General features: G+C 49.6%; 2 protein-coding genes across 3 annotated transcripts in view; one reads left to right on the top strand and one right to left on the bottom strand.

The window, feature by feature from the left end:
* Window positions 1–14,936, top strand: part of SCNN1B (sodium channel epithelial 1 subunit beta) — a 49,208-nt gene that overhangs the window by 21,756 nt on the left and 12,516 nt on the right. For both annotated transcript variants that reach the window (XM_075011056.1, XM_075011057.1), the window contains 6 exons: window positions 2,594–2,920; window positions 4,037–4,358; window positions 7,177–7,370; window positions 9,008–9,111; window positions 9,765–9,928; window positions 11,226–11,333. In XM_075011056.1, the coding sequence (XP_074867157.1) occupies window positions 2,610–2,920; window positions 4,037–4,358; window positions 7,177–7,370; window positions 9,008–9,111; window positions 9,765–9,928; window positions 11,226–11,333 (1,203 nt within the window). In that variant the 5' untranslated portion in view covers window positions 2,594–2,609. The remainder of the gene's footprint in view (window positions 1–2,593; window positions 2,921–4,036; window positions 4,359–7,176; window positions 7,371–9,007; window positions 9,112–9,764; window positions 9,929–11,225; window positions 11,334–14,936) is intronic.
* Window positions 11,396–14,936, bottom strand: part of COG7 (component of oligomeric golgi complex 7) — a 57,144-nt gene continuing 53,603 nt past the window's right edge. Inside the window, exons 19-20 of the transcript XR_012647785.1 lie at window positions 13,594–13,649; window positions 11,396–12,241 (exon numbers count right to left, since the gene is read on the bottom strand). The gene's annotated coding sequence lies outside the window, so the exon portion shown is untranslated. The remainder of the gene's footprint in view (window positions 12,242–13,593; window positions 13,650–14,936) is intronic.

The raw sequence follows: 14,936 nt of genomic DNA, 5'->3' as shown, positions 1-14,936 counted from the left end.
TCTGGGAAGTCTTAGAACTGCAACAGGACCTGATTTTACAGCTCTCAATTTCAGATTTGTTCGTTGGCCAGTGGGAAGCAAGAATGAGTAGCAGAGCAAATGTAGGTCCCAGGCCATCCAGCTAGTCTGGTCTACCAAGGTTGGATTTTGCCCAGTGGACTTTGGGTGTGATTTAATTTTAATCTACTCTAAATCTTTTAGTGGGTTTTTAAGAGAGCACTACAGGCTTGCTTAATCCTTTGGAATTACCTTCTCAGAAGGGACCTCCTGCCTGGAGCTCTCTTGTTGTCAGTAGTGGTGAGCAGGATGTAGGGAAGTCTCGTGGCTTCTGCTGCAAACCAAGCCCTGCAGAGCTTCAGCACGGTCAGGAGAGCAGAAGAGAGGTATCGCCTGCCCTCATCCCCACCAGAGACCTACACAAAGCCAGTGGGAAACTAATTAAACCGAAAGGCCACCTTCATACTGCAGAAACTCTTGAGAGCTGGATGGTCCAGAGAGGCCATGGTAGTGTGACCTCACTGGAGCATTGTCATCAGGCAGGTTCCATGAAATCTGCTGGGCTGGGTGATCGACAGCTTCCTGTTACCAGGAGGAAGGTGTCTAAGCCCTGTCCCCGAAAGGACAATCGTAGGAAATCTCTGGAACGAGATCATGCTGGGGGTTAGGTTCCCTCCCCTCCAAAGCTTCTGCTGTGGGTTTTCCTCAGGGAGGAGGTAATCTGAGTCTCCTGATTTTTCTTCTTGCCTGGTAAGGTGGTGGGGAGGCTGGGCGTGACGTGGGTTCATGGGGCAGTGAGTAACTGGAGATGGAGTTTGACTCGGACACTAGGAAGTCGACAAAACTTCTCACTGCACTCGATGCCTATCAGGGATGGTTTAGACAGTACTCGGTCCTGCCATTAGGGTGGGGGGGAGGACTCGATGGCCTCTCGGGGTCCCTTCCAGTCCTAGTGTTCTCTGATTCAATGCAAGCCAGATTTGGAAGATATCCTCACCTACTTCCCATTAACAGCTGAGCCTTCAAGAGCACTGCCTGCCTGTGCGATTCCTTTGCTTTGCTGCTAGGTGAGGTATCAATATCATGCACGTGTCAACTGAAACGGGCCCAAGAGAAACAGACGAAATCAGCCTGCACTATCTTCCCTTTCTAGCTTGTAAAGAGACCTGAATCAAGTGTGCATGGCCTCTGTCCCAGCAACCTGTACTGCACCTTCTCTTTGATTTTCTTTTAAATCTACATGGGATTAACTTTAGTATGGGTGACATTGCATAACAGAATTTGTTCTCACTTGAGAACTGCTGACTGTTTGAACCATTTCTAGTTCTACACCCTCAGTTTTACTCTTGCCCATATACTCCATTCCATAGTTAACAAGGGTTTTCAGTCCTGATTTCCTACCTTTTAAACCTCAGAACAATTTTCTGCTTAACGAGATCTCTCCTTTGTTGTGAAATTCTGCTCCAGGATATAAAGATTTAGTAACATACCTTCTCAGCTCACAATAGGAGCATAAAATGTGCCATGTACTCATGATACCAATGCAAAATATGCAGCATCCCTCACAGCAGCAGCACAAAATGTACAGATATTATCTTAAAACAAAGGAATCTGAAAAAAGTGACCCAATTGTCCTCTCACTGGCAGGCACCCCCACCCCTCCCTCCTTTGACAGATTTAGTCTTGTAAAAAGGACACTTGTGTCGAACCGCCTCTTTCCTGCTCCCCTTTCCCCGGGGATGGATACACCTGATACTTCTTCCCCAGCCATTTCCACTCAAGTCCCTTTCAGCCCCGTCTATATTGAGAATTGAGCTGAGTTAGCCCAATTGCTGTTCTAAACCAGCTCAGAGCTGTGAGGTTTACAGATCTGGAGCAAATAAATATTTAAGGCTCTGAGTGCTCCAGAGCATGACCGTTGATCCATTAGTGACTAGACGGTGCCATAAATGATGGCTTTTTGAGACCAATTTGTGGTCCCTCCTCCCAGGGTCTTACCTTGTGTGGGCTGCAATGGGCTGAGCCTGGCTTTGCAAGCAGAACATGCCTCCAATAGCTGCATGGTTTTGTTCCCCGTGTCTAGGCGGGAAGGGTCTTCAGCACTGCTCTAGCATAGTACAGTGGGAGCGTGAGAGGCCAATCAGAGCAGTGATATAAAGCCTCTGGGCAGCACTGCTGAGGCCATCGCTACTCTCCCTCCCATCTGGGACAGTGGTGCTGCACCAAGATGCTTCCTGCCCTTTCCCTGGCCCCCAACAGAGCCTGCAGTCTGGATCCGGCCCCAGCGTGCCCGACCCAGCCTTCGGGCTCCAAACCCTCCACCCCACTGTGGACCGTATGCCATGGAGTAGAGCCCCGGAGACTCAGGGTCTGGGTCCTGACAAATTGCAGTCCAGATCCGGCCCATGGGCCGGGGGTTCCCCACCCGTTAGGGTGTAGGTGGCATTGTGACCCTCTGATCTGCAGCAGCCACCTGTAAAGCTGCAGGCCCAGGTTGGAGGCCCTGCTGGCTAGTCTCCAGCTGCTAGGAGCAGAATACAGTGAGGAACTTAAACCCTGCTGCCCAGGACTCACTGTTCTGTTCCCGCTTCCTCAGGCTGACAGGCAGTACGATGAACTTCAGGAAGTATTTCATTAGAGTGCTCCATCGCCTGCAGAAAGGCCCTGGATACACGTACAAAGAGCTGCTGGTCTGGTACTGCGATAACACCAACACGCATGGGCCCAAGCGCATCATCCGGGAGGGACCGAAGAAGAAATTCATCTGGTTTTTCCTGACTCTGCTGTTTGCATCCCTTGTCTTCTGGCAATGGGGGATCCTCATTAATACGTACCTCTCCTACAGCGTCAGCTCCTCTCTCTCCATAGGCTTTAAGACCATGAAGTTCCCGGCGGTCACAGTCTGCAATGCCAGCCCTTTCAAGTGAGTTGCCCATCTGCACCAAGCTATGCACTGCTAGCTGTGGTGTGGATTTGCGCAGTGCAGAGATTCTGACTTCCTGTGTTCCCAGAGGGTGCTGGAGCCCTGCTCTGCCCCGGGCTTCTCCTCCACTCCACCCTTACCCCCAAGCTCCCACCACGGCTCTAACTCTTCCTGCCCCACCCAGCACCTCCTGTGCACTGCTGAACAGCTGAGCACAGGAGGGAAGGAGGTGCTGGACCCCAGGGCTGGTGAGCACCCACTATTTTTTTCCCATGGTGCTCCTGTCCCAGAGCACCCCTGGAGTCAGTGCCTGTAGCTCAGTGACATTTCCAGGACATAGACCTGTAAATCTCTGTCTCAAACTGCAAGGACATGGGATTCTGAAAGTGGCCCCTGCAATTCAGCAAGCCCTTGGCAAACACGAAAGCAAAAGACATAGAATCCTAGAATGCTAGGACTGGAAGGGACCTTGAGAGGTCATTGAGTCCAGCCCCCTGCCCTCATGGCAGGACCAAGTACTGTCTAGACCATCCTTGACTATGTAGGAAGGTACATTCATTCTGCAGCCCCAAGCCCATTCTCCGGGTAGGGATGTAAAACCCTGATTGATTAGTAACAGAGAGGAAGCCGTGCTAGTCTATACACTATCAAAACAAAAAGCAGTCAAGTAGCACTTTAAAGACTAGCAAAATAGTTTATTAGGTGAGCTTTCGTGGGACAGCTCGTGGGACCACCAAGAAGTGGTCTGAAGAAGTGGGTCTGTCTCATGAAAACTCACCTAATAAACTATTTTGCTAGTCTTTAAAGTGCTACTTGACTGCTTTTTGTCCTGATTAATTAGTGAACTGGTTATCTGTTAAGTTTAACTGGTTAATCGATCAAACCTGGGGGGCGGGACATGTGCCTGCTCTCTTCCCCCAGCTAATTGTACATAAACTTGTGTGTCTGGCAGCCTGGACACCATGCGAGCAGAGCTCACGCTTTGTACTTGGATTGCGTTCACCTTTCAGTGACTCCTCGTGGAGCTACCTAAGGCCCATGTTCCCATTAGAGAGTCAGTCTCCTGCAAGCCCCAGTCCCCTTCCTCGCACCTGCTAACTGCACGTTGTCCTGCAGATACTCCAAGGTGAGGCATCTACTGCAAGAGTTGGATAAGCTCACTGAGGCAGCTCTGGAACGGATCCTGCAGTCCAAGAACACGGACCCAAGCTCAGCTCTCTCACTGAACTCCAGTGAGACTTTTGCTCAGACCTTAGACCTGAGGCTCTGGAACCAAATCCCCATGGTTCTGATTGACGAGAGTGACCCAGACAACCCCGTCATTATCGATCTCTTTGAGACTGACCCGATTGGCTCAGGAACCCAGCCCAACAATTCCTCTCCCACCCTGACCAATGTGACACTGGAAGCCAAGAAGCAGAAGGTGGCAGTGAAGCTGGTAAGTGGAGGTTTGTGGCTCCATGCAGACGTGCCTGGCCCTTCTCTTGAGGGCACACTATATGGGGAGTTGTTTGCTGCAGGAATTGTCTTTTTGTTCTGTTTTTGGACAGCACTAGCACAGCAGAGTCCTAGTTCCACACTGGGGCTCCTATGTGCTGTGCTAACATGAAGAACAGTAGGCTGGGGTGGAGCGTTAGATCCTGGGAGCAAGGCAGATGCTTGTACTGGGGACTCCACTCGCCACTAGGGTGGCATTTCCTCCTGGTTCTTTTGGGAAATAGCCACAAGCTCTTCCCTGCAACCTGTGGTCACCCGCCTCTGGCCGCCTCTCTCTTGGCCAACAGTCCTCCTCTCGCTCCACAAGCTGCTGCCGCCTCTTTGTACCTCTGCCTTCCAGTGAGGCCACCACACGTGTTCCCCTTCCAGGGTATCGAAATCTTCCCATTCACTGCCTCACTGTGCCGCTCCTGCAGCGGCTGGCCAGGGAATCCAGGCTCAGGGACCCTCTAGTCAGCAGCTCCTGAAGGCCTTGCGGCAAGCTGCGGGGGGGTGGGGGGGGCTAGGTCTATGCCCCAGAAGGGGCAGGACTAGGAGTGTAAAGTGGAGGGGCGGACTTAGGGGAGTCAGCTGTCAAAACCCCCCTCCACCACTCCCTCGCAGCCATGCACAGCCAGAGCAGCGCTGCTGTGGCACTTTAAAGGGTCCTAGAGCTTTGGCCAGCCTTGTTGATCTTTGCAAAAAGCTGGAACTCTTTTTTGCCACCCCTGTTGGTGGACCTGGCCAACTGTCAAGGTCTGGTCCCTTCTAGACCTTGGTGCCTTTCCCTGAGCCCTGGCCCCCAGCCTTGCCAGCCCAGCCACACCTCCCTTCTGCCAGGGAGCAATTTCAGGCTTTCCTGGCCCCCCATCTACTGCCAAGGGCCTGTCTTTATATTCTTCCTGAGGTGGGCTGGGCTCCCTCTTTCAGTGCGGGTTGCTTAGCTACCTGATTCCCCGCTTCTCAGGTTCATTTGCTCTCTCTGTCTTCACTGACCCTTTCACGGCAAATGTGGGGTGAACAGTCCATCACAGGGCTGTGTGCATCTGAGAGAGGTGCCAAATGGAGCCTGTCATGAGTGAATGCAGGGAAAAGGTTAACTCTTACAGAGACAGCTCTCTAAGGGGCAGCCAGGTAATGAGAAGAAGAGAAACTTTTTTATGAACTGAAAACAATTGCAGTCTGAGGGGTCTTTGTCTGCGTGGCTGATGCTGCAGGGACAGAGAAAAATGATTACTCCTAAGAAGTTGGAATGAATCCAGTAAATCCCGTGGCCATGGATATGTAAGTAGAAGGGAAGTGTTCACTTAGATGTGATCAGGTTATGGTTATTTTGAAATTGGCATGGACCTTTTTTTATTAGTTACTCTGGTTAATGTCTTGATTCTTTCCCCGTACCCTTTAACTTCTAAGCTGACTCCCAGGGAAGTAATTCTCTGTGCTGCAACTGGTATGATTGAGTTTTCTCGTTTGTGAAGAAATTACATTTTTAAAGACAATGATTTGATCCTCGTGTCCTAGAGACGAGTCTGTGTATATTCATGCCTTAGACCATAAGGTCAGCTATCAGATGACAGCTCTTTGTTTCCAAGCTCTCTCTCCCCTAGGGAAGGTTAAGAGCTGGGGCTTATCCCACAGGGAGACATCCCAAGTGCGTCTTCCTGGGCTAAAGGTTTTTTGTTTTCTGCCCCCACTTGGGTGGTAACAGCAACTACCCCCCAGGGTCCAGGAATCTGTGACTTTGGGGAGCTTTTTAAGCAGAACCTTTATAGAACAGGTACTGTTAAGGTTTGGTGGGCCCCCACATTCTGTACTCAGAGTATCAGAGTGGGGAGGTAGCCCTGACAGAGCATCTGGATTCTGATTCTCCACCTGGTTTCTCTCTGGAAAAGCTGTGCTGTGTGGTGGGTGCAGGCTCACAAAGGGGCCCTGGCCCAGCTCAGTGCGTCACTTCCTCTCAGGTCAGAGCTGATAGGAACCCAACATCTGTCTCATATCACACTGCTCCTCGGGTGGCTGAGAGCTGCTCCGTGTCTGCCGCCCAGTAAGATAGGCGTGTTGGGGCTGCTGGGCTGCCTTTTTTTTTTTTTAAATCGGATTGGCCTGAACCCAGTTTCACTGCCAATCTGTTGGGTCTGATCTTGCCCCAGGCAACACACCTGGGACTCTAGCTGCCAGCATGGGGGATTCTCAGTATCCCATCTGGATCAAACCCTCAGGGCTTGTGTAGACAAACAGTAAGTGCACAGCATGCTGGTGCGTAAATCTCTCTTGTGCTCATGAACTGCACACAGACCATCTGCTACACACTCTGCTCTCACATCCAGGTGGCTTCCTAGTGCACTGCTATCCACTCCGTGAGCAATGCACACTAAGGATCTTTCAGTGCACGGTCACATGGAAACTGAGCTAGGTGCAACCCCCAGCAGATGTGTTTGCAGGTGAAATTGCCTGTGGTGTGAAGGTCAGCGTTAGATGCCCCAGCCCACTGACATCCTGCCCTTGGGACCACGGGCTGAGCACCACTTAATGTCCTTGCTCTGCAGAAAGGGGCTCCACCCCAGCCCTGCACATGCCCATGTGGGCAATGATGATGGATTGGCCTGGGGGAGGCCCCAGGATTTACACGTGTGGATGCTGTGATCCCAGGACCCTGAGAATGCTGTAGATAACCACCAGGCTGGAGCAGGGTGTGGCAGTCTCAGACCTCTAAGCACAAGGACAACCACCCAGTGGCTGTATGTCAGTTACACATTAAAATCCAACTCATCTGTCTTCAGTGCAGCCAGAAGGTCACCCCCAGGTGCTTCTACAGGAACTTCACCAGCGCAGCCCAAGCGGTGACAGAGTGGTACATTCTACAGTCTACTAGCATCCTCTCCAAAGTCCCACTAGAAGAAAGGGTCAGGATGGGCTACCAGCCAGAGGACATGATCCTGGCATGTCTTTATGGGGCAGAGCCCTGCAGCTACAGGTACGTGGACCCCTCTGAACTTCTAGGTCAGACAGGACAAATGGTACATGCCCAGAGCTAAGCACAATGGGGTTCTGGTCCGTGGCTGTGGAAATATGAAAAATAATCCTAGACGCTGTGAAAATAGGAACATCCCAGTCCCACCTCTGTCACTGACTCCTCATAACTGCGGACAAAGAACCATGGTTGATATTTAAATTTCACGCCCTGAAGCTAAGCACATAAGTGGCCTGATTTTCAGAGGTACTGAACATCTTTAAAGCCAAACTGGCTCTGGCAAACTAACCCCAGAGCACAAGATTTGGTGCAGTGGACTGGTCTCAAACAAAGGCAAAGGCCTTTGGTTACATGTGTTTTTCCACTGCTGGCTGCAGGAAAATACACTTCTTCGCTCCTCTGCTTTGCAACTGATAAAAAGGAGTCATCGGCAGGAGTGAGTGTCTGATTCCAGCACAGGCCATTGCAAGCCCTTTCCGCAGCACTGCTCTGTACAGGAAATTATGGGAATTATCAGTAAACAGCTGAGTATTTATCCGAAGCAGGCAAGTCAGCTATCACTGCCCCAAGTCAAGCCCAGGTTGGGTGTGCCACACGATGTCACGCTAGAGCATACACTAGAGCATCACAGGGCAGTGCCTGTCTGGCACGGTACAGCATGTACCTCCTGAGATGCAGGCTCTGAGGGCAAGGTGGTGTCCATCCCTTGCACAGGTGAGCAAGAGGGCATGGGTGCTCTGAGTCTTTCCCCTCAACACAAGGCCAGGCCTTGTTCTCCTTGGGGCTACGGCTGCCAATGTGCGAACCGCCCCCGAGGAGAGGAACCAGGGATAGACCCATGCTACAAGCGTCACAAGGGCTGCGCTGAGTGTGCCTGCGGCATGGGGCCTTCCAGGGCTGCTTTGGGGCAATGCATCTCAGCACTTCTCTAGTCTAGGATGTGTTGTAGGCACAGCTGAGGCCCGAGTCACAGCGCCTCCTGTGTAAGCTTGTTCCATTCCCAAGGGGAACGTGTGTATTTAGTTGTGTGCATGTGTGCAAATCTAACATCCCCTCCCCGCAGTCTGCCTCCCAGGATACTGGAAAAATACTTTATATACCAAGTCCTTAAATACCCTTTTCTACGTTCTTTTTGGGGTTTAGCTGAGTTCAGCACATCGGTGGCACTGTCTAAGCCCCTCCCAGTGCTTTGGGGTCCTGTAAGTAAAGAACGCTGACAGAATTCACCCCATCACAAGCACGGCTTTGGGCACTGCACCTCATCCTCTCTAACACTTGGATCCAGCTCCCCTTGCCAGCCAGCCACACCCTTGTCTCACAAGTAGAAGGGATTTCTACGGAACAGCGAGTCTGCAACAATGTCAATTTAAACAGAAAAAACAAAATCTTGCCCTAGAAATTAATGGAAAAAACTTGTTTCAAGTCCCTTTGCAGTGCCACAAAGAGCAGCTGGTGCTATTTTTCAGCAGAGTAATCTGGATGAAATTATCCCACTTAAAAACTGAGCATCGCAGACCAGAAGAAATTTGTATTTGTGTGTGCATCCCAGGCATTAACTACAAGAAATCAGAACATATGATCATTGTCCCATTATTTTATCATTCTAGAGAGTCACTACTTTTCTTACATGATTCTTTCAGAAATTTCACCCCAATCTATCATCCTGACCATGGCAACTGCTACATCTTTAACTGGGGCAAGGATGAGGAAGCCCTGATTTCTTCCAACCCTGGAGCAGAGTTTGGTAAGCACTGACACTCCAAGGAACAAAGGAAATAGGAGGGCTGGGAAAGGTTTCATCTGCAGAAAGAAACTTCTGTTACATATTCTGAAGAGGCCTATTTATGGTACCATTTAGGACCATGACAGGGGATGGATCACTTGATGATTGCCTTTTTTTGCCCCATCTCTCCAAAGTGCCTGGCACTGGCAGGACACTGGGTTAGAGGGACCACAAGTCTGATCCACTGTGGCCGTTTTCACTTTCTAATGAATGAGTTCTTAGAGGTGCAGGGGATGGACAGGCAGCGATAACTGTCCACCAGGAGCACAAAGGGGATAAACCCCAAAGAGGGACAAGGATTACCTAAGGAATGGCAAAGGGCAGAACTAGGAACAATGGGGTGACTTTAAGAAATGTGCATCTCATCTGAGTACCTAAGAAAACACCCACAGAATCAGGTGTTTCCTTCCCTTCCCTCCCACTGCCCGAGTGTACAAGCCCTTTTAAAGCATTCACGTGTGATGTGATCAATCTAAGGATGACGGGTCTAGTCTCCTGGTTCAGTGCAGAGGCATTTCCCTGCACAGTAAAAGAGCTTCTCTAAAGCTTCGTGTTTTTATATAAACTCTTCACTTCAAGTTTGGGGTTTTGAATACTGTGTTTGGTACCCACAGGGCTGAAGTTAATTCTGGACATCAGCCAACAAGACTACATTCCCTACCTCACAGCTACTGCTGGGGCCAGGCTTATGTTGCACAAACAGAAGAGTTTCCCATTTCTTAAAGACCAGGGCATCTATGCCATGTCTGGGACGGAAACCTCGATCGGCGTATTAGTGGTACGTTTGACATTTCATCAATGAGAACAATACTATCTGATGGGATGGCAGCCAAGTTTGTTTTCAGTCTTGGCTGAACTGGCTCAATCCAGACCAGTTGGGTTGTGCACTAGCTACGGCTCTGAACATTGTTTATGAAAGATTGAGAGCAACTAGTCTGGTAAAGTATCGGAGTTTTACCGAAGCCACAAACCCCAGCCTGGGAAATTGCTGCCTCCTCGCTCCATGTGTCAGCAGCTGCCTTTAACACTGCAGCCAAAGCAACGGGCTGGAGTTTCTGGGGCTGAGCGCCCCTGCCTGCCTGTGCTCCTCCCCCAGGTGCAGTGACGAGAACGTTAGGCTCCCTTCTGCCCTTGTCAGTAGCCATAAGAGCACAGTCCGACTGTCGTCGTCATCCTATTCCTAGACCATAACAGCAGCGGGGTCACGCGCTTCTCTGTATGTTCACTCAACTAGGGCCAGGGTGTTTTGCCTGGCTGAGGCGAGTGTTGCTGGCTGTACTGTCAGCCTTTGCCACCCACTGAATGTGGCTAAAAGCACCCTCTCCTCACAGCTCCCAGCTGTTCACGCAACACTCCCCTTCCCCAGTGAGGCTTCGATGGGCTATAGTCAGGGCGACCATATCTTCCTGTTCCAAATACGGGACAGGGAGAGGAGGGGAGAGGTGGCTCCTTCTGGCTCCACAAAGCCCCAGGGAGCTGGGAAGGCAGTAGTAGCCACCAGCCCGCCCAGGGAAGCAGCAGCCACGGGGCCGCCCTTGGAGTGCGACAGCCGCCAGCGCTCCCTGGGAAGGAGCAGCCACTGGCAATCCCCAAGCCCCAGGAAGCTGCAGCTGCCAGCACTCACCAGGAGCCCTGGGGAAGCAGTAGGGATGCAGCAGCCATCTACACTCCCCTCTGGTTCCCCAAGGCAGCGGGGAAGGGCCCAAATACAGGGCAGTTAGTCCCTTTTAAAAAATAGGTCAGGATGCTTTTTTGGCGTCCCAAATACGGGGAAATGCCCCCAATACGGGACAGATGATCACCCTGGCTGTGGTGCAGTTGTCACTGCAACCTGTACCATGGGGTTTTGGGAAGGATGGACCCTATGGACCTGCCACTTAATCCTCCCTGGGAGTCAGAGGGCAGCAGGGGGCCAAGGAGGTCCTCACTGTCCATTTTATTTGTGCCTCTCTGGAACTGCAAAGATCATGGAAATTGCAAGATGTGTGTGTCTGAAAGGGCCTCGCCCCAAACACACAAGACAGGAGCTACGTCTCCAACACACACATCTCTTGGTGGGTTTCGTTCTCTTTCAGGATGAACTTGAACGGATGGGTTATCCCTACAGCGACTGCACTATGAATGGGTCAGATGTCCCCGTAAAAAATCTTTATAATGAGTATAACACCGCCTACTCCATGCAGGTAAAAGGGACTTATTAATTAAAACAAGAGATTTAAAAAAAAACAAAAAACTTGGAGGCAATCTTCATATGTTTAATTTATATGAACTACAATAGAGAATACAAAGTTAAGCATAATATATTAGAATCTTGAAAATAACCATTAACCCTGGGACAAAACAAAACCAGCTCTCTGGTAACTCCACACATTCCTTTTCAATTTGTTCTGGCCAGCAAGTTCTCACTGAGTGAGAACATCTCACTGGGAATCTTTGTCCATCTTGGCATTTCTCATTATCTCTGTGGGCTCCTTGGGCAGGTCTCACCTTTGCTTTATTCATTTTGGAGTTTGCCCCACACTTTTACTGCTAATATACTTTTTTTGTACGTCACTTTTTGTTGGTCCTTGCAATTTATCTGGGAACTTTTCCAGAGAGATAATGAGAAATGCCAAGATGGACGAGGATTCTCAGTGAGAACTTGTTGGCCAGAGCAAATTGAAAAGGAATGTGTAGAGAAGTATCAGAGAGGTAGCTGTGTTAGTCTGTAGCTTCGAGAACAACAAGAAGTCTTGTGGCACCTTACAGACTAACGGATATTTTGGAGCATGAGCTTTCATGGGCAAGGGCCTGCTTCATCAGGTGCATGAGTAGAGAGTTACCAGAGAGCTGGTTTTGTTTGTTAGAGCCCTGGGACAGTCTGCTAGGAAGGCAGAGTGCCCTAGGGGACATATCCTCAGCAAAACTGAGAACAAACCCAGGTCAGTAGTACTGGTGGAAACCAGGATGATTTACCTTCATCCTGAGCCCAGCTGGGCAGCGCTTGTGAGCTTTGTCTAGTTTTGGTTATTGCCTATATGTTGTGGCCCAGTTTCTGAGGCTCCCAGTGTTGTTTCTTCTGAAGCCCCTCTCCTGAAGGTGCCCATCCATCCTGAAATCAGAGCAAAGGCAACAATGAAGTGACTGCAAGCACAGTGTTCAAAGTGTCCCCTGAGGGTGCCAACCTAAATGCCATGTGAGTTTCATGGCATGCAGCACCTAGCAGGACTCTAGTAGGCATAAAAACCAGAGCAGAAATGAGCCTTAATCTCTGTAGCTATACATTACTGCTAAAGCCGCCCTATGAGCTGGGCTCTGAAGGCTGTGCAGAAGTCAGGGTGGCAATCCTGTGACTCCCCCCTGCAAACCCCTTTTGGGTTGGGACTCTCCACAGTTAACAATACCGGAACATTTTAGGGGTCGACATCTGAAAACATGACACAGACTAATTTTAAAACCATCTGGCTGTGATATTGACCAAAATGGATGGTGACTTTGGTAGGGCCCTACATCGGAAAGAGTCCTGACAGCATCTGGCTTAGGTGTCTCAAGGAGAAATTTTCTCTTTATGGTTCTTCTCCCTTTTTGTTTTCTCCACTTCTGGAGGACGAGAAGAACTGAGCATTTAGTCTGGCTAATAAAACCCTACAGGAAAACTGAAAGTCCTTGTGCCTCACCTCCAGAGAGTGAAAGGGGCTTGTCTTTCAGTGTTCCTAAAGCCTGACTTAAATAGGGGGCACCCCCCCGGCAGAGCAGTGCTCAGGCCAACAAGTGGGGTGGCTGGGTGATGGAGGCAGAAGGACAGCTGTGTCTCCCATCCAGCAAATGCTGCTCGTATTAGCCAAGAGGAAGAAAAGCCAACAGCTGGAACCCTCAAGTAAAGACTCAGCTGGCAGGGAGACTTGTGGAGGAATAGTGATGTTCCTGCTGGGACAGACTTTCTTGGGTTGTTGCTTTGGAGAAGGGCAGGGAGAGAATTGCCCAGGGCCTGTGTGGTAAGTGACTCGCAAAGCAGGTGTGGAACTGGTTCTTTATGAAGAACAAAAGGGGCTTGAAACCCTTTTTAAAGAGAATTTATTCAGCCTGAGCTCATCCTACAGGCAGGCCTTCTCCCTTCTGTTTTTCTTACAAGACGCTACAGAGAAGACCCATGGCCCCAGAAATACCCAGAAGCCACGCCTGGGGGCAGAGGCAGGATTTTTATTTGGACAGTTGAAATTTCTGCTTGTCATTGAATGACACCTGTTTCTTCCACAGCTTAGAGGTGGCTGAAAGAAAATATCTGTTAGTTTGTCAGAGCTTCAGGGTGCCCCAGTCCCTTGAGTCAGGGCAGAGGAAGCTCCCAGGTCTCTCTGGAGTCCTCCCATGATAAAGGGATGACAGACCCCTATGTTCCTGATACATCTTCACTAAATCACAAACAGGCCAACCTCCAGCCTCTCTCGACACTCACACTTTGCTGACCTTTTCCATCACAGAGCAGCCATGGCCACAACCCAGGTTTTGCCTTTGCAGGTCTCCTATAAAGAAGCAATGTGATGTTATTGACATAGTGTCAGCAAGGAAAGAATTTCACTATTAGTGGTGAAAGGACAATGTTTGATTTTTGTGTGTGTGATAACTTACTGAAATCCTCTTATTATAGAACGGTGAGTTACACTAGCCCCTGGGTGTGGAGTTGTAATGTGATCATTATGCCTGTGCACCAGGGATGTGCGTTGAACTCAGAGGGGATCATTGAACACTTGAGCTCACCTGCTACTTCATTTAGACTTTTGGAGGGTAATCAGTCTAGGATAGCTACTGCAGCCGTGGGTGGATTGCAGCATAAAGCACTGCCACAATTCTGAACAGGAAGCCAGTCAGTGATTACATGCTTTGCCTTAAGACTGTATTTTGGGGAAATGAATGACTGCTGCTGCTTTATGGGGTTTGAAGAGCTTACTGGTATCTCTGGTCTGTGTAACTGTACAAATGTTACTTTTGACTTTGGTGCATTACAGCTTTAAGTCCCTATGTACTCTGCCTTCTGCAGAGACAGGCAGACAACTGCTGAGGCCAGTGATGGGAACTAAATACACAAATGTGGTTTCCGCATAGAGCCTTCATTTTTGTTCTTCCCATACCTTGTTTTCCTTCAGTGAAAGAAATGATTCAAGACTGAAAATACAAGGTTGGCTTTTAGTGTATGGAACTGACAATTCACCCGAGGACTTTCTTCTGCTTCAGAATCAAAGAAGGGGGAGAAACTGGGAGTGTTTGTGTAGAATCTATATGGGGCTTTTCATACCATTCATGCTAACAGTTGAAGAGGCTGTAACTAGGCGTAGGGGGATACAAAAGAACAGAGGGATATTTCAGCAGAACCTATTTCCTGCTTGTGGGAACTGTCAGACTGCTGTGCACCAGCTTCCTAGGAAAAACAACAGAAGCCCTTTGGTTTGAGTCATTTAGAGCTGGATTGGAGATTCACCCACGTGTCCTAACCAGTGGTGAAAGGCTATCTGCAGCAGCAGGCATTTCATAGCTCTACCACTATACACATTTTCATTAGACCACTGCATATCTATAAAGTTTACAGCAACTACATTAAATGACACCACCTGTACTTAATAAATAAATTTTTGTCTCGTCCTGTGTTTCCCAAAGTGTGGTATGTGTACCACCAGTGGTACATGAAAGGATTTCAAGGGGTCTGTAGCAGAAAATAAAGGACTAAACATCAGGAGATGAGCACAAGGATGGCACTAAAGGAGGGGGCATGCCGAGAATGCTGAAGTCCTGCTAGAGTATGCACGTAGTTTAAG

This window comes from Carettochelys insculpta, chromosome 16 (genome assembly GCF_033958435.1).
Source record: "Carettochelys insculpta isolate YL-2023 chromosome 16, ASM3395843v1, whole genome shotgun sequence".
In the NCBI taxonomy this organism is placed as follows: domain Eukaryota; kingdom Metazoa; phylum Chordata; order Testudines; family Carettochelyidae; genus Carettochelys; species Carettochelys insculpta.
This window is presented reverse-complemented; position numbering and strand designations above follow the sequence as displayed.